Raw genomic sequence first — 23,919 nt, 5'->3', positions numbered from 1 at the left:
TTGCAAAAGTATAAATTATTCTTAATAATAAGGATGTTCTTATCCCAAACCGAAACCCTAGACGTTTTTGGCACAGCTTTTTGGAAATAGGTCCTCAGTACTGTTTAACTTTGTACCTGTTTTGGCTTTCAAACTTTTGTATCTGGGCGTCACTAGTTAGTCTTATATATGTGGACGAAACGCACTTCTGGCGTATCAAATTTTAAAACCTGTTGCCTTTTGTTACACTCTAAAAGTAGTGCTTAGAATTTAAACGTGTTTCAAGACTAATGTGCTGAGGAAAGTGTTTAATTTCTAAACATCAAAAGTGTAACATGTTTTGGCTCTCAGCACTTCGCACTAAACGTGTTGCTGTGCTAAACATGTTATAGCTACTTCTTCAATTATATGAAGCTAAACGTGTTTTAATTCTAAGCACTTTCAATATTATGACACTTTCCTAAACACGTTTAGAATTACAACACATTTAGGCCGAGGGCGGCATTTTCATCACGTGGTAATTTGAAGCGGGAAGAAGAATTTCAAGAAACCAAGAGCTTGGACACTCTGTTTATAACTGACCATTACTGACCTTTACTTTACAGTTTAAGAAAGGTAAAGCGACCGAGTTTTGGTTATACTGTCTTTTATTCCGTACTGTCAATTTTTAATGATTATTTACATTTATTAACAAGTACAGAGAGAGAACTACAGTACAGACAAGGTGCTTGTGAAAAAGGGGGAACCATCGCACGAAACAAGTGCTAGTACAATATTACTATTTAAACTTCTTTGTGTTAATAATTGGGTTTTTTTTCATGCAAGTGTTCTATCCTTTTTAATTTATTCTCTCGGAAAATCGGTTATATTGAGTTATATTTTCAATGAGCAGTTTCGTTCGGTACTCCTCGGCGAACATGAATGGTATCGGAATGTGCCGAGGACTACCGAATTATTTTTACGAAATCACGTGATATTCAAAATGGTGGCCTTTATATTTACAGTTTGCATTATGGAGAACAAATCTGTTGATGAGGTGGTAGAATGGATGCTATCAAAAGGAATAAGTAAAGATAATTCAGATGTATTTAAAGGTAATATTTAATCATTACAAGCTTTTTATATTTTTAGGATTTAGTGATTCAAATATATTTAGAAAAAACTAAGAAAAAACAACGATCACTGACTGTGTTTATGCAGGGACGTATATATAAGTCCTTGGTTTATGTTATAAAAGTAATTGCAAATTATTTAATCTTTAACTATCACTCAAAGTTCAAATATAAAAAAGAAGATGTGGTACATGTATGATTGTCAATGAAATAACTCTCCACAAGAAACCAAATGACACACAAATCAACAATTATAGGTCTTTGTACAGTCTTCAACAATGAGCAAAGCCTCCACCACATACATGTAGTCAGCTATAAAAGGCTCCAAAAATGAGAATGTAAAACAATTCAAACGTGGAAACTAACGGCCTAATTTGTGTACAAAAAATGAACAAAAAACAAATATGCAACACTTAAACAATCTAAACAAACGACAAACGCTGACTTACAGGCTCCTGGCCAGGGACAGGCAGATACATGCAGAATGTGACGGGGTTAAACATGCTAGCCAGATCCCAAACCTCCCTACATTTACAATAAATGTACAATCCTTACGTCTCAAAAAGGGTCATTTCATCCCTCAAACATGGATGTTCAAATTTAAATTGTAAAAAATACCCTAATGGCATGTTTCTGTTTTGCATGATTCTCTTTACATTTTTTTCTCTCACTAAAACACAATTTAGCATTGCCTGATACATGTATGTTAGCACTTGAATAATTGAATGTTAGATAAAACATACTGTGCATTATTAAAAGAGTACAAAGAATTATACAATAATCAACGTACATTTTATTTGCTGATATAATTAAGGGAATATGTTGTGACTAGTCATTGATAGCACAACTTAGTAAAATTAAAATTAGAAACATTTGAAATTAAATAAAAATGTGTAGGTTGTCTGCAGGTGATATTCAATTGAGATCTTGGTGCTAACTATTTAAATTTGGTATCGTAAGATAAGTGATTTGACAATATCTTGGTGCTTATGATGTCGGGTTCTATAGTAAGATAAGTGACTGGCTGAATTCTTCTGTAATGAGCATTGTAAATTTTATTTTAACAGTTTAAAAGAAGTAGGATATTAAACCAATGTATAAATTCCAAGTTTAGTTGCTTCCAATAACTTATTTCATCTTAGTACTTGACTGAAAATTAAATATCAATAGATAGGTATAAACGGAAATATGTAGAAACAGTTCAGTTGTTGTAAGAAAAAGGAAAACAAGCAGAAATTTTCTTGTAGTTGTATTTCAATGTGTGTTTGTTTATGCTAGTATTTTATGTTAACTTTGCTAAGTAACTGCATGAATCTTTAACAGCAATTTATATGTTGTAGGGTGCTGACCGCATGAGCATGCAAAATGAATAACTGCAGTATGTGCCCATTTTTCTGTCAAAGCAGAGACTTGCTAATACAACATTTAGTGAGACGGCACCGTAATGCGCCTAATTTTATTGTACACTGTAGTGCCCCAGGATGTGGTTCATCATTTGCAAATCCAGTGTCATTTCGTGTTCATTGTTTTAGAAAGCACTTCCGAGATGAAGAAGCAACCAATTTGTCAGACGATGAGCTTGATATTGAATTTGAAAATAATAATGACACAGAGTTAGCTCAAAATGACAGCAATCTTGCAAGGAAAATCAGCAATGCTCAATATATTCTTAAGCTTAAATCACAACATAACTTAACTCAATCAGCTATAAATGAAATTATTGATTCTACAAAATTGTTAATAAAAGATCACAACGCCATAATACAAACAAAGCTAACAGCATGCTTACCCGCTGATTCATTAAAAGAAGTTAACTTTGAAGAAGTATTTCCTGATGACTGTTTTTTTAAATTAGAAACAGAATTTTTGCAGGAGAAATTTTTTAAGGAAAATCTTGGCTATGTTAAACCAGAACCTGTTAAACTTGGCGAAGTATCAGTGCTTAAATTGGTTAAAGGAAAATATAGATTCACTAAGCAAGATGCCCTAGGGTATTATGTTCCATTTATTGAACAGCTAACAGAAATTTTGAATATGCCTGAAGTACAAGAATCTTTAAATGCAGACAGAAATTCAGATTTTAAATACTCTGACATTTTTGATGGAACATTTTTTCATCAGCCCTATCATCAAACCAAGGAAAATTTGCTACTTTTTAGCATTTACCATGATGATTTTGAAATAGTGAATCCAATAGGCTCACACAAGAAAAAGCATAAACTATCAGCCTTTTATTGGAATATGTTAAATATTTTACCAGAGTATCGATTTAAAGTACAGTCTACTCAACTGCTGGCAATGACTACTGCTAAATACCTTAGAAAATTTGGTATGGCTGTACTACTAGAAAATTTTATTGAAAGTATGACCAAATTGCACCAGGGACATAACTTCATGATAAAAAATGAACCCAAACTATACCATGGAGTTTTGTACTTTGCACTTGCAGATACCCCAGCTGCACAGTTTTTAGGAGGCTTTAAAGAAGGAGTGGGTTTTGCAGAAAAACCATGTAGAACATGTGACATATCTCGTTGTGACATCAAGAAAAGTAGACATGGTGATCAGTTTTCTTTAAGGAGTATGACGGAACATCGTGATAGATGTGATGTAATAGATGAACTCAGGGGTGAAACAAAAGCATACTGGTCCAAAATGTATGGCATTACATCTCGAAGTGTTTTGTGTAGTGTTCCAGAATTTGATGTAACCAAATGTATACTGCATGATCCTATGCATGTTCTTTTTGAGGGTATAGTAAAAAGAGAACTTCAGTTAATGCTCACCAACTTTATTGATAAAAAGAAATACTTTTCATTGAAATTTTTAAACACTATTATAAGAAATTTCAACTATGATGAAACAGAAAGAGCTGATAAACCTCAAGAACTAGAAAGAAGGGCTTTGGATATTAAGAACACTTTTCCTATGACAGCAATTGAGACAAAAACTTTCATGTTGTTACTGCCATACATGATAGGAAGTAAAGTTGAAAGGGATGATAAAATTTGGGAAAATTTCATTAGACTCTTGCAGATAACTTGGCTTATTATTTCTCCTGTGTCATCTGCTGAGGCTTTGGACACATTGGAAGAGCTGATTTCTACTCACAATTACATGTTTTGTGAATTATTTCCAGATGTAAGTTTTACAGCAAAATTACACTATTTAACACATTTTCCAATGCAAATAAAGATGTTTGGACCGGCTAGAAACCACTGGTGTACTCGTCTTGAAGCAAAGCATGCTTTGTTTAAAAACAAAAAATGGCGAAATTTTAAATCTCTTGCCTTATCCGTAGCCTTGCATCATCAGCGTTGGATGGCCCTCCAACAAAGTGGTAACTTTCTAGCCAAGTCTGATGTATATCTGTATAAAGGGGATATTGTACAAAATGGCCCTACAGTTGATAATATGGAAATTAGCAACACTGCAAGACAGTACATCCAACTGCAAGAAAATACAATACCACCTCAGGTTTAGAAACATCATACATAAATATCAGAGATGTAGGGTATTACGTTGGGAGTGTTCTGTTACTGGAGCTGGTGGATGATAAGCCAACATTTGGATTTATTCAAACTATGATCGTTACAGAGAAAGCCAAGTACTTCAGTATGGTAACGCTTGAAATTGAAGAATTTGATAGACATTTTAACACATTTGCATGCAATAAAACTAATCAACCAGTAGTAATTTCAGCTAGACAATTGAAATACAAGTGGCCTCAAAAATATCATTACTTGGATGGGAAAATTCATATTATGTTGTACAATACGGACTTTTGTTGGTCTTGACAGGCACAATCCAGCAATAACAGTAAAGATGTACCTAGATATAAACTAGTGAATATGTTGTTAATAGGATTATGAGGATGTGTACATTTATATATAATTTATTTAGATAATGAAGTTGATGGTTTTACTTTGATACATCTTGAGGAAAAAGACATTTTTTCAATGCTTCCTGGCAAAATTGGACCAGCAAGGGAGATTATAACATTGCTAAAGCAAATGAAAGAAACTAACAGGACATGTGATTCCAAGATCAGTAATGAATCAGAACAGGTATGTACTTTTAAAGATAGCAACCAATTAAGTAATTTTGAATTCAGGACAATACATAATAATTCAATATAAGTTACATGTGTGGTTATTAGTCCCCTTCTGTTGTAGTCGAAGAGGCTTTAGGTTTGCACTCTGTCTGTCCATCCGTCAGTCCCACAAATCACTTTAGCACACTTTTTTTTCTTTTTCTTGAAGATATTTGATATTTGGTACATTATATATTTTTTAATCATGACAATTTTGGATTTTGATGGGGTCTGATAAGTTTGTCCAGAGTTGTGGTCCCTCGACTTTAACAATTCAGTCAAATACATGTAGTCAGTTTTCCATGTAAGCTTTCTTTCGTTATGCTTTAAAATATCGATGTAATATTTGTTCTCAAGTTTACTCCATGTCAAATTATAGATCAAGCTATCATTTCGTTCTAGTACAATTAATTTTTAATCGGTAGATATAGGGGACTAGGTTTTGCCATGCAATACTCTCAGAATGCTTGTTATATATGAATGATTAGACTATAAATATATATACATAGATGAAAGAAGATGTGGTACATGTATGAGTGCCAATGAGACAACTCTCTCTTCAAGTCACCATAATTTGTAATTTAAATCATGATGGGTCTAAGTACAGTTTTTAACACAGAGCCATGGCTCACACAGAACATGCATATTTACAGTATCATGTATATAAACTAAGACATGTTTTAAAAGTATCTTTGCTTTCAGGTCCAGGTTAACAAAACCCATCTACTCAAGCCACAGATTGACGAAGAAGAACTACCATCTTTGAAAAAAACAACTGAATCCCAGTATACATGTATGCTACAATCTAATTCGTCAGGGATTGCAGAAATCCCAAATGACGAATGTGATACAATTATTGTACTAGACCATGGATCGTCTGAGTCTGGTACCTTCCAGATTGAGGTGTCACAACCAAAATCAAAAGAATCCGAGACAACTGTTCCTTCATGTCAAATAACAAAACCGCTGGAATTATATGTGCCGTCTTTTTCTTCATCAATAAAACATCTCCTTGAAACTGGTAAAATTCAAAGTGAGTGGGATAAGTTTATTGAAGAGACGGCGTACCATGTGCAATCCGTTGGTGGCATGATATCACGAGGCACTTACCAAGATTTTGGTAGACTAATGTGTAAGAGGTACCCATGCGTAGCCCAAAAAATGATGAAAGAACCATGGGTAAGTATTTAATACACATGTAGCCATTTGAAATGGGTAGATATGTTATAGTATGTTAATTGATAATTTGATGCATAGGCATTTGCCTTTTAATTTCACTGCAGGCATTAGATATTGATTTGTCTTGTTGGTAGGATTTTTACATGTTTAAAAAAGAAAGAAAAGAATCACTAATCATGTTAATGGTAATCTATTTAAAACTTTAGCCTAAACATTCCAACAAAGAATATAAGGTAATTTAAATAATTAGAAAGATTATATCATAGGGAACATGTGTAACCAATTATTTAAATAGATTTTAAAAACTACCTTGATCAAATACTTTTAACCTGAAGCGAGACAGATTGAAAACACAGACCAAAAACATAATGCACAGTCTCTACTATCATAGGTTGGGATTGCTTTGACATCATCTGTCAATATTGCATGAAATTGTGGTACTGAACTGAATTTTTTGTTAATTTGATCTGACTACTTGTACAATTTCTTTTATTGGTCTTACTTATGATCTTTGTAGGGATATTTTAACAAAAAGCTGTCTCAAAAGATGAGAAATATCCGATGGAAATGGAATATACGAAGTAAAATGCCAAGTGATAGCGAACCAAGGGCAAAAAAATCGAAGACACACAAAGAATATGTTGATTTAAATGGTAAGATTTTTTCACGTTTTCAAAACATCTTTTACAGTGCAATACCTTGTAATAAGATTGAACATTCAAGGTAATAGAGATAAAAAATACATCTTGACATGCAATTCTGAATTGTTTTTTTACTAAACAACTTTCATTTAAAATATACCAAAAAATCTGATTCATTTAACAACCATATATATATTGGATATCAATAATCATTCTTGTGTATCAGCGCATATGGAATAAGAATATTTAAGAATATGGCAGTGAACTGTCAGATATATTTAGCCTAGTACTTTTATTATCAAATTTTCATATGAAATAATACCAATCATTCCAGACTTGTCAGAAATGAAAGCAGAGGAAGCTCTTTTGACATTGAAAGACCAGCTCAAAAAGGCCACAAAAGAGCAGGACAAGGCTCTCATATTTAAAGCTCAGAGGTCAAGCTTTAAAGAAAGGCGGGTTGTGATAGAGACCATCTCATCTGGGATCAAGGAAATATGTTTACAGTTTCCTATTCTTAGTAAAGTTGATTATGTAAGTCAGTTTTTAATTTACATTAATGCATCAATGGTTATCATGAATTAAATTGAACTATTACAAAATGCCTTATGTTGATTCAATAGAATTATTTATATAAAGTTAAGTGATCAATGTATCAACAAATTAACCTTTTCAAGTAATATGTTCAAATAAAAAGTACAAAATGCAGTAAGTGAGGTTTATTTTTATTTCAGATCGAAAAGGAATTCTTCTTAATGAGATCAACTGTCGATAAGAAAGAAATGGCATCTAACTGGGATCATGTGTTATCGAAGCTGGATAAGATATTTGATGCAACTAAGGTATTATTATTTCTCATATAACTAGGCCAAAAAAATAATACATGTATTACTCTAACTTGCTTGACAAAAAAAGGGTAGGTGGGTAGGCAAAGATTTAGTAGCTGGTTACTATTTAGGGAAACAGTATCTGTACACGTTCAAATGTACATGAAAAATAACTTTAAGCAAAAGAACAATTTTCAATTATGACATTGAGGCATTATGGAAATTTATTCTTGAAAAAGCAATGGTGGTATCATGTGCTCACAGCATAGTTTCTTTATTTCTGATGTATTTTGAGTGAACTTTAAATTGTTTAAGTCATCTTATTATAAGTAATAAAGAAATACAATGAGGTTGTTCATGTTGTACTTGTTCAAAATTTGACAATCATGTTACATGTATTATTGTTTCTTATCTGCAGACACATACTACCTATTTCTGTATAGTTTGAATTACAAGTTGTGTATTTATAACTGTTTTCTGTTCCTCAATTTAGATAGAATGCTTATGCTTGTTTAATTCAATAATTAGGAAGGTTTTGCTATTCTTAAAGTTTTATAAACAAATATACTGTTGTATTCTAGATTGATGAGAGAAGTGCAGAAGAGATTATAGTCTGTCTAGAAATGCTTCAAGAGGAGATTAAAAACAGTGGCAAATGTAAAGCACTAAAACCCTTAATAACTCGTTGCCAGGTAAGAATCTGAAGTGTAGTTGATTTATAAGTTACCAATATATATTTCATTGAACAAATGAATAATATTAAACTTGAAAAGAAGTTTATATATTTATTAATATATCAATTGATTCATAAATATAAGATTATTACATGGCATTTTTCTTATTTGCATGTATTATCAGCCCTATGTTCAATATCAGCCCAAGAGCCCATGGATCAAGGGTTGATAATACATAAAATATGAAAAATTTATCATATGCTTCAACAATGAAACAAAATAAGATTCATATATTGATCCTTTTTAAGGTAACTTTCTAAATTATGTTTGAAATTTTTAAAAATGCATTTAATTAACTTTATTTTTGTTCGTTTATTTTTTATTATTATTTTGCACAAAATACTTTCCAGTATCCAAATAATTGTTTTGTATACTACTTTAATGTTTTTCACTGAAAACGTAGCAACTTGCAGAGTATCACCAGAATGCCATGCAATAAAGTTACAGAAAGGCATGTGATTAACTTTTCGTATCAGCCAGCTAAGCACCAATTCGAAAAAAATGGAGTTTCGGCTAATTAAATGTTATTATCATACTGTAAAAATCATATGTTATTTAGTCTTTAAGTATATGATAAATGCTTTAATACCACTTTGTCAGAACATTGTTATCTGGATCTTTTATCCTGCAGGGTTGTTTTTTTTGTGTGTGCTGTAGTTCGCATACTTATATTTTAATAGTATTTCTACTTAGTTGCTTATAGATTTTCTTCTAATTTCAGACTTCTGATCAGCAGTTGAATACTAAAAAAGAAGAAGCTCCAAGACTTATTGTCCTTCAAAATGAAAATAGGACAGTGTCAAATTGTTTTGTTGTGGGTGATGGAATTCAGGTAGAAGTTGGAGACAATGTGCTTACTAGTCTTAATTGTTTATTGTATTGCTACTATGTATGGGACCTATCATACCCAAAGCAATACCAGCTGCTTGGGTTTATTCAACATGTTATTTTAAATGATAAGGCTAATAAATTTTACATGAGTAGCAACTACCTTAGATTTACCAAAAAGATTGATGAAATCACTTTGTAAGTGTACTTTCAGTACTTTCAGACTAAGTAAACTGTGTATTCAGTTTTGATTAATCCTGATAAATTTATAGAAAAGTGTTTTAAGCAATATTAGATAAGACACATCTTTGTTTAAAGTTCCAGTTTGTTATTTAGAACCACCAAAAGAATATTCTGCAAATTTATCAGGGGTTGTACAAGTAGATGGCCATCACTTTAGCAAAAGCTTTTTTGAATTTTAAGATTCTATTAATGGTGACCATAAAATAGTTTTTAAGTTTTTCACTATACAATTTTCACTTTGGTTCTTATTCCTGAACCTTTAAACGCTGTCTCTTTAGAAATTTCCTGATTATTTGTAAATATTGTAAATAATATTGTGTAAATTGGGGAAAATAGTACAATATGTCAAGTTTTACCCATTAGTTGGAGTAAATTACTTTGAAACATTAAAAGAAATTCTTTTCTTTTATCAGAACTACTCACTAATTTTATTGTTCATACTTGAAATTTTATCAAATGTAGCAAACAAAAAGTGATTTGTGTAATATATTATTGAAATGAGCATTTAAGTGTGCAATGGCTTATTGTAGGCTATGTTAGTATGTATTCAAAGTATGGTCTTATAGTCTGGTTGATGCAGATTAGGTTGAAAAAAGTTTTGGTCATGACAATATATGATACATTGCTTGCCAGTTGTAATTTTATACACCATGAATGCTGTTTGTTTCTATTATTGAATTAGCATAGCAATTTTTCATTGATACATAAAATGCTTTAGATTCTGATACGGATTTTAAGGGGTATTTATCTAATACAATACGCTTCAATTGAATATACATGAATGATTTCAAATCATGTAGGAAAGGAGCTTATTTGTTATAAATGTAAATTGTTCATATATACTAGTAAGAATAAAGTTGTTGGACTATACTTGCAGTTTATTATATGTTTCAAGTGAACAATAGCAATATTATGTATATGTACCTTGTTATAAATTTGTTTGATTGTTCAATGATTAACTGGGAATAAATTATCACATACATTTTTTTTTTTGTACCTTGTAAATTGTTTTTAAAGCTAGATTTAGTTTTATGGATATTTCTTTTAAGAAATTCTAGAACACATTTACTACTCTATGAATATTTGAAGTAAAGGAAAAGTATTGGTCACATTCAAATTGATATGGTAATTATATTGTCTTGATTTGATGCAAGGACTCTTTTCGTGATGGTATGGAATCTGTTTTAATGAGAGCTATCTATGAATAAGCATTTTACAATCTATATTTCTGGGGGAAAAAAGCTCAATTTAGGCCTAATGAATTCTATAGATGTCAACACTGCAACCAGTGTTTCAAGATATTTCTCTACTTGAGACAGTTTGATTTTTCAATATTGTAAGAGTGTGACTTGATGAGCTTTTTAAATGATTTAAAATTCAACTGTTCAGAGTGATGGAATCTGTTTCTCTTATGATTTTCTTCTTCCTTTTCAAAGATTTGCAGAAATTTGTGTTCTTTATAAGTGACACCTTCATAAGAAACAAAAAAAATCTTATGTCATGTATGTTTCACTGGTAATGAGAAATATCTTTCTCACAATGATCAAGAAATGTGTGAAAAACCACAAATACTTGGGAGAATATGGTTTCTCCCACTAATATGACAAACATTTTTCTTCACTACCCTTTACGATCTAAACATGTTTACATTTAAAACACTTCACATCTAAACATGTTTCCAGGCAAAACACTTCACAGCTAAACATGTTTCCTGTCTAAGCATTTTACAGCTAAACATGTTTCCTGTCTAAGCACTTCACAGCTTAACATGTTTCCTGTCTAAACACTTCACAGCTAAACATGTTTCCAGTCTAAGCACTATATAGCTAAACATGTTTCCAGTCTAAGCACTATATAGCTAAACATGTTTACAGACTAAGCACCTTATAGCTAAACATGTTTACAGACTAAGCACTTTTAAGCATGACATGTTTAGGCTCTAAGCACATTAAACATTAAACATGTTTAGATTTAAAACATGTCAAAAATGTGTTTAGGAAAGTGTTTAGGCTCTAAACACAATTTTTAGAGTGTAGCTATTATTCGTGTGATTCTTTGTTCAATTTGTTCTCCTATTTGTTTGTATTGTGGTCCTGTAATGTTTTGTTGTCATTTTAATGTTATATTTCACATGGCCATGAAAGCGGGAGGTTTGGCATGCCACAAAACCAGAATCAACCCACCATGTTTTCCTTTAAAAATGTCCAGTACCAAGTCAGGAATATAGTCGTTGTTATATCATAGTACGTTTCTGTATGTGCTACATTTTAACGTTGTGTTTCTTTTGTGTCGTTTCTTTCCTCTTATATTTGAGTGTGAATTCACACTATTATAAGACGTGTCACGGTACTTTTCTATTTAGTTTAGATGTTATATTTGTTATTCTCATCGGATTTTGTCTAATGCTTAGTTCGTTTCTGTGTCGTCGTTCTCCTCTTACATTTTTAATGCATTTCCCTCTGTTTTGGTTTGTGACCCGGATTTGTTTTTTTCTATCAATTTATGAGATTTGAACATCGGTATACTACTGTTGCCTTTATTTAATAATACTCGCATGAATTTATATGCTAATTTGTATAATTGGAAGAACAACTGCATATCTAATACCTTTAGAAAAACTTGATTGAAGTGATTTAAAATGAAATTTAAATTCTTTTTTCTATCAAAGAAGTTATAATACAATATTATGTATTGCACTTGGATGTTTGTCTCCTCTCATCACCTCCATCCTCCAATCTCCATATCTCATCTCATCTCATCTTATGCTAAATAAACTAAAAAGTAATAAGTCAATAATCGCTTTTATATTAAAAGATGGACACACATTTGTTTTCTTTTTAAGTAAAATTAATGTACCTCCACTTATTTTCACACAATTCATTCTTTCCAGAATATAGAAAAGCTTATCTCAATTTTCTTTTCATCAGCACTTTGCCGTAATCTTCTTTCAAAACTGATGAATTCATATTTAAATACTAGACTATCCAGGTAGCCAGGGTTGCGTTCAATATCGTAGTAGCTACGTAGATTTTGACTATTGAACATGTGGCTATAGACAAGTTGTTACATAGATATTGATAGCACCTACGTAGCTGCTACCATATTGAACTCAACCCTGGACACACAAGTACTGACTGCAGGATAATCCTCTTTTGGTAGTTTTGACCTATGCCGAATACTTGTACACCCGCAGACAAACGTACGCCCCACTTTCACAAGGATTGAACTGGCGGTTTGTAGAAGACCTGTAGTTTTTTGTCTTAAGGGACATCTTGACTGTAAACTCATCAGAGCTGTTTCACGATTTATCTTGACATTTTGCTAACTATGTGTCTCAGTTTAAAATCGTTTAATTTAAACTGCTGATGAAACTTTAAACTCCCCCCCACAAAATATATGGCAAGGTTATACCACATTTTTAATCTTCATAGGACAGGATCTTTAATGTCCTTCAATTGTTTTGCATGTGTTTGCATCTTGGTATGCTTTAATATTATCACAGTCGGTTTTCTGAAGAACCTGAGTCAGAGGTCTTGTGAAGCTAAGTATGTGTTGCGTAACAACAAGAGTATACCAATGCATTGGCTACTTTGCAGCATTCGCAAAAAGGCGCCTGCCTTAATCCTCGCATCGGAAGCACTGCTTTCTAATCGGATATCATGAAGAGACTGTGTTATAGATTTGTATGTAGTTATTAAAAAAGACAGCGTATCTACTCTTGCTGTCCGAAAGTAATGAATCTGGAAACGCATTACACAGTAAAGCTGAATTATATCTATAATACTAAAATAACGAGGTCCAATTTTGTCAGCCGTCATGGGGTAAAAATGACAAATCAAATAATTCAACTTTATATATAGTTAATATATAGGACAATGGTGTTGATTAAAAATTACACCACTCCAGACCCTTTTGTTTTCCACATAAATAATATTGCCAATAATTAACAAGTTCCGGGTCGAATCCGATACCGATACCAATAGTATATTCACCTGTTACCTATTACATTATCTGTACGTTCCGCATCTGACAGGCGCACCACCAAACGGTGTATTTCGGATTTTGCTATATACAAGGGTCATAATCACAGGGTTGACTCTACTAAATTTAATCATTGTCACATTGTTCCCTACTGTAGTAGATTAATCAGTAAGACTTTCTAAGATTACAATATGAATACTACAAATCTGGACTTAAAATACTCCGTATACATGTAGGTATAGTTTTCAATTTGTTAGCGGGCAAAGAATTCAACTTTATTTATAACTAATATAGGACAGTGCTGTTGATTATAAAAACTCCATTTCATGTCCTTTTGTTTTCCAAATAGTTAATAACCAATTATTGATACGTTCCAGGTCGACGGGTTCAAACAGAAGGATCGGCATAACTTTATCAGATGACAATACCAATACTAAAATAAGGCGTACGCATAGTTACATACTTCAGACACCTGCGATATCACTTTTTTTGAATAAGTATAAATATTTTAACTTTGTCAAAGTCCCCGCGATTCTGTTTTTAGCAGATAAGAGACAGTGTGCTTAGATGACATTTTGACTTTATAGCAGATGAATCTGTTTTTTTGTGTGTAAATATACCTTGACAATTTGTTTTATTGGTGGAGGATTGTGATAAAACTGTAAATAATTGAATAGTGCGACCGTTTTTTTTATATATATTGATGGATAGTTGACTTCTTACTCCTATTGTGGAGGTGTGCCTAAATTGGCAGAAAATAGACAATGCAGATACTGGTGTCACTAAATTTAGGCAACTGTGATAGTATACAGAACATGAAAATCATGGAATTTGATAGAAAACAAAAAATAACAGACCCTGAAAAACCCTCTTTATCCGACTCTGTAGTTTTCCTTTTATTTGTAGTTTTCTACCTTTTCTGAAATTCTCCAGGAAAAATATTTTACAATAATTCGTCCTACAACAATTTATGTACTTTCAACCAAGCTCTAAATGCCCGCGATTTAACGAGTTCGTTCTAGTAAACCCTGAAATTATTTTTTTTAGAAATCCTTGTATTGACGTTCTTGAGAAAAACCTGGCTATCGTATGTAAAATGATAAAATGGTAGGTAAACAGGATGATCTGAAAACGTATCACACGGTTTGGCGGACTTATATAAACCGTAAACTCAGAAATGCTTATGATGTAGTTCCTGAGATAGAAGCGACGAAAAAAATATATGGGACGGACAGTCAGATGTGAAATAGTATACCCCGACTTCTTTTTTTTAAAGCGAGATATAATGAAAGTTACTAAGTAAGTTGATAGACTTTAATTTATTTGTTTAGTGGCATTACTAGAAAGAGTCATTCGACGAATAATCCATATTAAACCATTGCGAAATCTAATAAAAAAGATTCTGATTTTGAATCGACTTAATGTTATCCAACGTTTCGAAAAATTTACAAAAATACCGAGCTTCGAAACGGGAATGTAAAACATCTAGTGGCAAAATCAGAACTAAAACACATCAGACAAATGGATAACACCTGTCATATTCCTCACTAGATATATGTATTTCATTATGGTGTTATCGCTAGGTAACCCTCTCACGTCGCTATAGATAGGTAATCGTCGCTATTCGAAATTATATCAATTACCACAAGGTAAAAATTGGATTTTTTAAATGCCAAAAAAAGGCGCAAGACAGGGCCGATTGTACGAGGGCTGTATAGCCAGTCAAGGTCGTTAACAACTTCCATTTGTTTGACGTCGCATGAAATTCCATTAGATTGACAACGATGTGTGATCAAAGTAATAGATAAAAATGTTACAAAAATAGAGTAAACTTTGTTATTATCTTAATCAACACTAAAAACAAAGAAATATTTTAACAAAAAACACAAAAGGGCAACTAGGCAAAGCACCTAAGCAAAAATAAAAGTATACTTGAATCCTATGTGTATGAACGGGATGTGTAAGTCCGTCACGTAGCTTTAATGTTTTAATGTACACGATGAAGTAAATACTTACCGAATATTCAGATGAATGTATTAGTATGAAATATAATTTTTCCGATATTCCGAACAAAATTGTATTTATGCATTCAGATCAAATTAGCTGCAAACTTACTAGTTCTCGCTCTTGTAGCAGATGAAACGACTGACGCATCAACTCTTTGAACAATTGGCTTATATCTCGAAAACAAGCACATTTTTTTTTTATTTTGCCCTATATTTTTTGGGCTTTTATTATTCCTCAATTAATCCCCTATCAATTTATACTAGTGTTATGGAAAGCTATTTATTTTGAAACTGAGCAGCGAACTTCCTTAACTTACTCTTCAAAGTTCATGAGTCAGTGTCGGAGACGAGGATGCATTATGTATTATTGTCTCCATTTTACTGCTTTGAGTTTGGCTTTGTTCTGCAGAACAAAATAATAAAAAAACGGTTACACGCCATTATTCCGACAGCCTATTAGTCCGACAGCCCAATACTCCGACAACCCATAAGTCCGACACTTATCAAGTCAAGTAGCAGGGTATCAAGGTCAAATAACATGTGTCTGTCTGTATTATTACGTTTATGTAATAACATTTTTTAAGAAATAACTTACTCTGCAAAGTTCATGAGTAAGTGCCTGAGACGAGGATGCCTCCTACACGTCTGGTAAGTACAGTAGTATCCGACAAGAAAATTCCATCGGTAAAACAAGCAATGTACGTGCTTTTCAAATGACGTATTCAATGATAATAATCATAATATTATTTGGTTAATTGGAAGCTCGACTAGCGTTTGATACGAATTTATAAAGCATGTTTTTTTTCTCCGACTGTTTATAGCGTCTTTACACTAAATTCATTGGATGTGTACTAATTGATAATTTAGTCTTAGAAGCATGATTTTGTTATTAGTTGTTAGTGGCAATGAACTAGCTGTCAATGTCGCAAGTATTCTCCGATCTGTACTAAGTAAACAAGTACTCGGCCATTTGTATCCATCTGGTAAGTTAAGGCTTTTCCAACTGATTTTTATATTTCGTCCTTATGTTATACTGTAACACTACTGTAACACTTCTGTCCAAGGTTTGAACCCCACTTACATTTTAAACCCCCGACACACTCTGTATGAATGTGCCTGTCCCAAGTCAGGAGCCTGTAATTTAGTGGTGTCGATGTTGATGTGTTACACATTTGTTTTTACACCCCACCTACGATGATAGAGGGGCATGATGTTTTCTAGTCCGTCCGCCCTTCTGTCCGGCTTCAGGTTAAAGTTTTTGGTCAAGGTAGTTATTGATGAAGCCGAAGTCCAATCACCTTGAAACTTAGTACACATGTTGCTTATGATATGATCTTCTTAATTTTAAAGTCAAATTAGACTTTTGACCCCGATTTCAGGGTCTGCTGAATATAGAAAATTATAGTGCGAGTGAGGCATTCGTGTACTTTGGACACATTCTTGTTCGTACATTTGTTAAAGGTTGTACGGTGACCCATAATTAATAATTTCTGTCATTTGGTCTCTTGTGGAGAGTTGTCTCATTGGCAATCATACCACCACTTCATTTTTTTTTTATAATTATAGCAAATAAAAAAGCATATAGATTATGTATTATTGTCTCCATTTTACTGCCTTGAGTTTGCCTTTGTTCTGCAGAACAAAACGGTTACACGCCATTATTCTGACAGCCTATTAGTCCGACAGTCCATTGGTCCGACAACCCAAAAGTCCGACAACCCAATAGTACGACAGCCCAATACTCCGACAACCCATAAGTCCGACACCTATCAAGTCAAGTATCAGGGTATCAAGGTAAAAATAAAATTGTCTGTCTGTAGTATTACGTTTATGTAATAACATTTTTTAAGAAATAACTCCGTATATATTACATACGTCTAAATAAACTCATCATATATATCAGGACTAAATTTTGTATATACGCCAGACGAGTCTCTACTAAAGACTCATCAGTGACGCTCGAATCCAAAAAAGTTGAAAAGGCCAAATAAAGTACGAAGTTGAAGAGCATTGAGGACCAACATTCCTAAAAGTTTTGCCAAATCCAGCTAAGGTAGAAAAGCCTAGTAAGTATTTCAAAATAAAGTAAACAGTTGATTTATAAATATAACAATATCAATGATAATTCATGTCAGCACAAAAAGTGCTGGGCTGGTGATACCCTCGGGGAAATAAATCTCCACCAGCAGTGGCATCGACCCAGTGGATGAAATAAACTCATCATAGATATCAGGACTAAATTTTGTATATATGCCAGACCCGCGTTTCGTCTACAAAAGACTCATCAGTGACGCTCGAATCCAAAGTAGTTCGAATACAGAAAAGAATATTTCATTTTCCAAATTACAGGGTCTATAAAGACCATATAAATAAAGAACGACCAGTGATGGTGCGAGCTACTGATGATATTACCCTCGCCCAAATATTTCGGTAAACAGGAAGTTGTTGAGTACTGAATCTGAAAACGCATTACACGATATAGCCGACTTCAATACTAATATGATATAATTATCTTTATTTCACCATAAGCCTCAGTCACAATTGGACTCGAAACAAAATAGAAAAAAAAACCTAACTCATTGATTGATATCAAAAACACAGTCATGTAACAAGACGTGTATTATACATAATTGAAAAGACCTAACAATAAAATCATCAGTTTTTTCCATAAAAGTAAAGTTTTCTTGTGTTTAGATCGAAGATTTATAATGTTTATCTAACTTTCTAAAGTTCTGACAAATGCTAGAAATATGCTGAAAGTGTTCATCCCTCAAATTATTTTGAAGTAAGCATTGAATTTCGATTGAAAAATGACGCTCATCCTCAACTTTATGAGTTGTACAATACGATTATTTGAGTATCTGACATTTTCAATTCCTAATGTAATGGGTGAGCACCGATTCTTAATTAGCATATGAATTACTTTTCTTAAAATCAGTGATATCTAAATATTTTTCTTCTTGAAAACAATCTTTTAAATTAAAACTGAAGTCAATTTTGCCTCATGCCTCGTTCACACGTACATTTAATTCGAATCGAATTCGCTAATCGCGTTCACACACTCTTCTTTTTTTAATTCGAATTGAATCGAATTGGCTAATTCGAATTAACTAATTCGCATTAGAAATACGTTTTGTTAATACGAAATAAAAGTTTACGTCGTTAGGACAGTAAAGCAAATTTGACGCGCATTGCAATTCGAATTAGAATTGACGTATGAACGTTAAACGTTTCGAATGCGAATTAAACTAATTCGAATTAGTTAATGCGAATCGGATTCGAATTACGTGTTAGCTCAGCATTAAAACACGTTAATGTACTAAAATTTTAGAATAAGGTTATTTGACAAAGACACAAGCGGGACAACAACGTCACACATTGTCTTAGATTTTGTACTAGTTGTTATTGGCTTTCATACTGCACTCGTTCTATTTGAGCAGTCAAAGTGCGTTGACTGTATATGTCTATGTCATATACACAGTCACTGGCCTGATATCACTTTTCCTCATGAATATATAAATAAAGTTGACGAAATGTTCATGTCCGTCATATTTCTTTTTCGTAAGAGCACATATTTCGTCCTATTTGTCCTCTTATTTTTTTAGGATCTGGGTATGTGTTTGTCTCTTTATTTTTCTGATTTTGACGCTACTTTAGTCCCTTAATTCCACGACAAAATCAATTTGAATAAAACTGAGATGAATGACACAAGGGGTAGAAAGTGTTCCGACCAAAGACGGTGGGTAGTATTACCCAACTCCAATATATTTATTTATGTAGTTTATAGTGGTGAAACCTCACTCCTCTAATACGCGAAAAGGGGTAACCGAAGATCAAGTGAAAGACGGTAGATCAAGACACCAACGAACTAAAACAGCACAGACTGACAGTGGACACACAAACGATGAAATATAAAGACAAATAAAATACCCAGACATGTAAAACGGAAGAGGGACGAGGGAAAGGACTGAACAGTTGCAATAAGGATGTGTATCAACTCTAATATACTGAGACAAATATCCCGCATGGAAAAAAAAATTTGGAATCAAAACGGACAACAACAAATATAAAAGAGAACGGAGTTGGTATTTTTAAAGAAAATTTACCCTTAAACATAAGACATGCTTTGCCGGAATAATGGGCTGTCGGAATAGTGGGCTGTCGGAGTAGTGGGCTGTCGGAATAATGGGATGTCACCAAAAAGTTAAGACCTAAAGTTTCGGTTTACAAATCAAAATTAGTTGTATATTTTTTGAATACGACAAAATCATTTTATATATCGACCTGTGTGATATTTATAGCAGCAGTGTCTGCAAAATAGTGGCTACGCGTATATACATCCGTATGAACAGCGTTATACTACTGTTGCCTTTATTTTTAATAAAATGCAATATGATCCGTAATGAAACGTGAAATATAAACGAAAATTATCGATTATATGGGGATTTCGTGTAGTACTAGTGAAGAGTATGTAAAATAATATTTCAAATTGAATTTATTAATTAAAAATTTAAAAATAATCTTTCAGTAAAATGATCAACAGAAACTGAAATTTTTAAATGTCTTAAACTTCTAAAGTTAAAGCTTGGATGTCTTTATAAAAATTAAAAAGCAAGTAATAATGTCAAATTCGAATGTTCTATTTCATCAACAAACACCTATTATTGCGTAAGGGTTTGACTGATGCAACAAATCAAGTAAGATTTCAAAGTGTTTCATATGATGATTGAAATCTTTAAATGACCTCGCAGCAATTACTGCTGTTATCCTTCGTCTGGTGCTCTCCTATATATGCCCTGCCCGGATTGAACCCGCGTACGTCGTCTGCGAGGTGTGGTTGTGATTTTTACGTTTGATCCCGAATAATATGATTGAAAGTGTTCAAAAATAACCTGACTTCGTTTGTAATAGGATCTTGTATATCTGGCAGAACTTCTTTCGGGACACATAAGAGAATCTCCGGCTTTGTCTCTCAAATAGAAAATGTTTTTACATGTTAATCCAATGCTTTTAAAAAAAGCCACATTCGCATTGACTATATGCATAGCCAGTAAAATGGTTAGTACATGATTGTAATTGTAGACAAAGTGAACGCACAACTTTCTGTTTCTGGAACAAGGGAATTGTTCTGTGATCTCTTTCTATTCTAAGACTTTTGACACATTTCATTAGATCAACGGAGAAGTCAACAATATTAGAAAATTTGTCTATTACGGTCTTTAATTCTTTTTATCTTTAATCGGATGACCGTTTTTTGTCATAATATTTCTACAAGTTTTCAATTCTGCATACAGTTCCTTTTTTTGTAATTACATAAACAACACGACGTGTGCCACATAAGTACCTGCTCACCCTTCCGGTGCACATGAGATCAAAAAGTGTTTGGTGGGGTTCCTGTTACTAAGTCTTTAGTTTTCTATGTTTTGTTCTTCTGTACTATCATTTGTGTTTGTCTTTTGATTTTAGCCATGGCGTTGTCAGTTTGACTGTCACTCTGGTATCTAACGTCCCTCTCTCAAAGTATGAGGTTTCAGATTTGCTGTATGTAAGCTTCTGAAGCAGCTGTAATGCATGTAACCGCTCGTCGGCTGAAATTTTCATTTTCTCACATGTAATTTCACGATTAAATGTTTTCAATACGTGGAATAGACAGATTTGAATGACCACACTTGTGTCTCTTTCATTCATTTCTTTATCTTCCTTTTTTTTCTTTCACTTTCGATCTTTTATATCTGGGCGTCACAGTGGACGAGGCGCGTTTTTGGCATATTGAATTTTAAACCTGATGCTTTTTGTTATTCATTAAACACGTGCATCTTTGTCTAATACGTTCTCCTATTTATTTGTATTGTAGTCCTGTAATATAATGTTGTCATTTCAATGTTATATTTAACATTGCCATTAAAGTGCGAGGTTTGGCAAGCCACAAAACTAGGTTCAACCCACCATTTTTTCATTTTCTACATTTGAAAATGCCTGTACCAAGGCAGGAATATAACTGTTGTTGTCTATTCGTTTGATGTGTTTTGTCATTTGATTTTGCCATGTGATTATAGCATTCCGATTGAATTTTCCTCAGAGTTCAGTTATTTGTGATATTTCTTTTTCTGTCAACGCACATAATTACCAAGTCAGGAATATGGCCATTGTTATATTATTGATCGTTTCTGTGTGTGTTACATTTTAACGTTGCGCCGTTTGTTTACTCTTATTTTTTAGTGTAATTTCACATTGCGATAAGACGTGTCACGGTACTTGTCTATCCCTAATTCATGTATTTGGTTTTGATGTTGTATTTGTTATTCTCGTGGGATTTTGTCTGATGCTTGGTCCGTTTCTGTGTGTGTTTCATTTTAGTGTTGTGTCGTTGTTCTCTTATATTTAATACGTTTCCCTCGGTTTTAGTTTGTTACCCCGATTTTGTTTTTTGTCCATGGATTTATGAGTTTTGAACAGCGGTATACTACTGTCGCCTTTATTTATCCGTCATAATACATTTAACATTTTCCAATTTTGAGTTATACCTTTTGAAAATTTGCATCATATTTTTGAAAGTGTCTTTTCATTCACCAGACCCAGTAGTTGCGCCATTTTTTAATATAACAGAATTTGATGAGAGTTATAGCGCTATAAAATCAGTTTCAATCCACCATTTTCTACATTTGAAAATACCTGTACCAAGGCAGGAATATAACTGTTGTTGTCTATTCGTTTGATGTGTTTTGTCATTTGATTTTGCCATGTGATTATAGCATTCCGGTTGAATTTTCCTCGGAGTTCAGTTATTTGTGATATTTCTTTTTCTGTCAACGCACATAATTACCATAAAGAGGCTGGTGTTAGTCGTTCAATTTATATGTTGCGTCAATCAGTAAAACTTCAGGATATTTATCAAAAAAAGGTTCATCCTGGAAAAATATTTCATTCAGAACTCCAGATTCATATTTTACTACTTCTACTGTTGCACCGGAAATAAAAGCAAGTATTTCAGAAATTCATATATATATACTTGTATAGGTTAAAAGGACACAAAATTGTGTGTGACGAATAAATTAAATGATGTCTTATACACTAGTCAACAAAAGAAACGATGTAACACTTTGATTTAAAATAATAGTTTACGTTTAGTAGAAAACAATTACAAAATTTAATGTATAAAATATGTTATTTTAACGTTCTATGTGACAAAGATACACAAAATAACGTTCAATACAGTTCCTGGACCGAATACGGACGGATTAAAGTCAGCATCCGAAATTCCAGTTTGCGGGATGTAATAGTGAGTATGGCCGCCTCTCGCAGCTACCACAGCCTCACACAGCTGAGGCACAGATCCTACCAAAGTCATAATGTTGGATTGAGGGATCTTATTGTGCTCCTGTATGAGTGCCAAATGCAAGCTTTCTAGCGTTTTCGGTGGATTTTGCCTTATCAAGCACGTCTGCCAAGTGGATTCCATAAATTTTAAATAGGAGAGAGATTCGGTGGTACTGCTGGCCAAGTGAGAACTCGAATATGATTTTGTTCAATATAGTCCATACAAATCCATGCCACGTGACATCTAGAGTTATCCTGTTGGAAAACGTGGTTGAAACCGCGTTGTCGAATTTCATCCCTATATTTCAAAACGTTCAAGTTACCATCAACGATTTTTAACTGTGTGGTTCCGTTGTGACATACCACCGAACTTCCGCCTCCAAAACGATTGCGAAAGTTTACAAAAGAGGGACGAAAGATACTACAGGGACAGACAAACGTAAATTGAAAATAAACTGACAACGCCATGTCTAAAGAAAAAAAGAAGACAAACAACAGTACACATGACATAACATAGAAAACCAAAGAATAAGCAACACGAACCCCGTCAAACACTAGGGGTGATCTCAGGTGCTCTGGAAGGGTAAGCAGACCCTGCTCCACATGTGGCACCTGTCGTGTTGCTCATGTTATAACACATCCGGTAAATAGTCGAATTTCAAGTGCTTCTTAGTAATGGAAAGTTCACAATTCGAAAGCGGAAATCATCTCTTTTGTCATAAGTGTTGTTTGTACAACTCGTATCGCGCGATTTTGACTTTGTGACATCGAGTGGGGTCTGACGATAAGTGATCTATCTTTTTTGAGCCAGATTGCCTAGGACTAATCATCAAGTCTTGATATTGTTATTCCGGTCCCATGAAAATAATTTGAGACGTCAGCGTGCGTCATCCCAGCTTTGACCAGGACAACAGCTTATCCATGCTCATTTTAGAGTAACCGTGGCATCAAATTCCCGTTTTTTTCTTCTATTTTTTTA

At 33.2% G+C, this 23,919-nt stretch overlaps 1 protein-coding gene across 1 annotated transcript; it reads left to right on the top strand.

Annotated features, from left to right (window-relative positions):
* The first annotated feature begins 991 nt into the window (after positions 1–991).
* Positions 992–10,494, top strand: LOC139489978 (uncharacterized). The gene is made up of 8 exons (XM_071276830.1): positions 992–1,073; positions 4,995–5,158; positions 5,887–6,363; positions 6,881–7,016; positions 7,339–7,538; positions 7,739–7,846; positions 8,413–8,523; positions 9,287–10,494. The coding sequence occupies exons 1-8, from the start codon at positions 992–994 to the stop codon at positions 9,593–9,595; spliced, it is 1,587 nt and encodes a 528-aa protein (XP_071132931.1). The 3' UTR covers positions 9,596–10,494.
* Positions 10,495–23,919: the final 13,425 nt, after the last annotated feature.

Source organism: Mytilus edulis, chromosome 9 (genome assembly GCF_963676685.1).
Source record: "Mytilus edulis chromosome 9, xbMytEdul2.2, whole genome shotgun sequence".
Classification (NCBI taxonomy): Eukaryota; Metazoa; Mollusca; class Bivalvia; order Mytilida; family Mytilidae; genus Mytilus; species Mytilus edulis.
This window is presented reverse-complemented; position numbering and strand designations above follow the sequence as displayed.

Excerpts from the sequence above, each read along its gene's own strand:
- LOC139489978 (XM_071276830.1), top strand. The coding sequence starts at position 992 with ATGGAGAACAAATCTGTTGATGAGGTGGTAGAATGGATGCTATCAAAA. Across the intron at positions 1,074-4,994 it reads TAATTCAGATGTATTTAAAG|ATAATGAAGTTGATGGTTTT; the intron begins GTAATATTTAAT and ends TAATTTATTTAG. Across the intron at positions 7,017-7,338 it reads AGAATATGTTGATTTAAATG|ACTTGTCAGAAATGAAAGCA; the intron begins GTAAGATTTTTT and ends CAATCATTCCAG.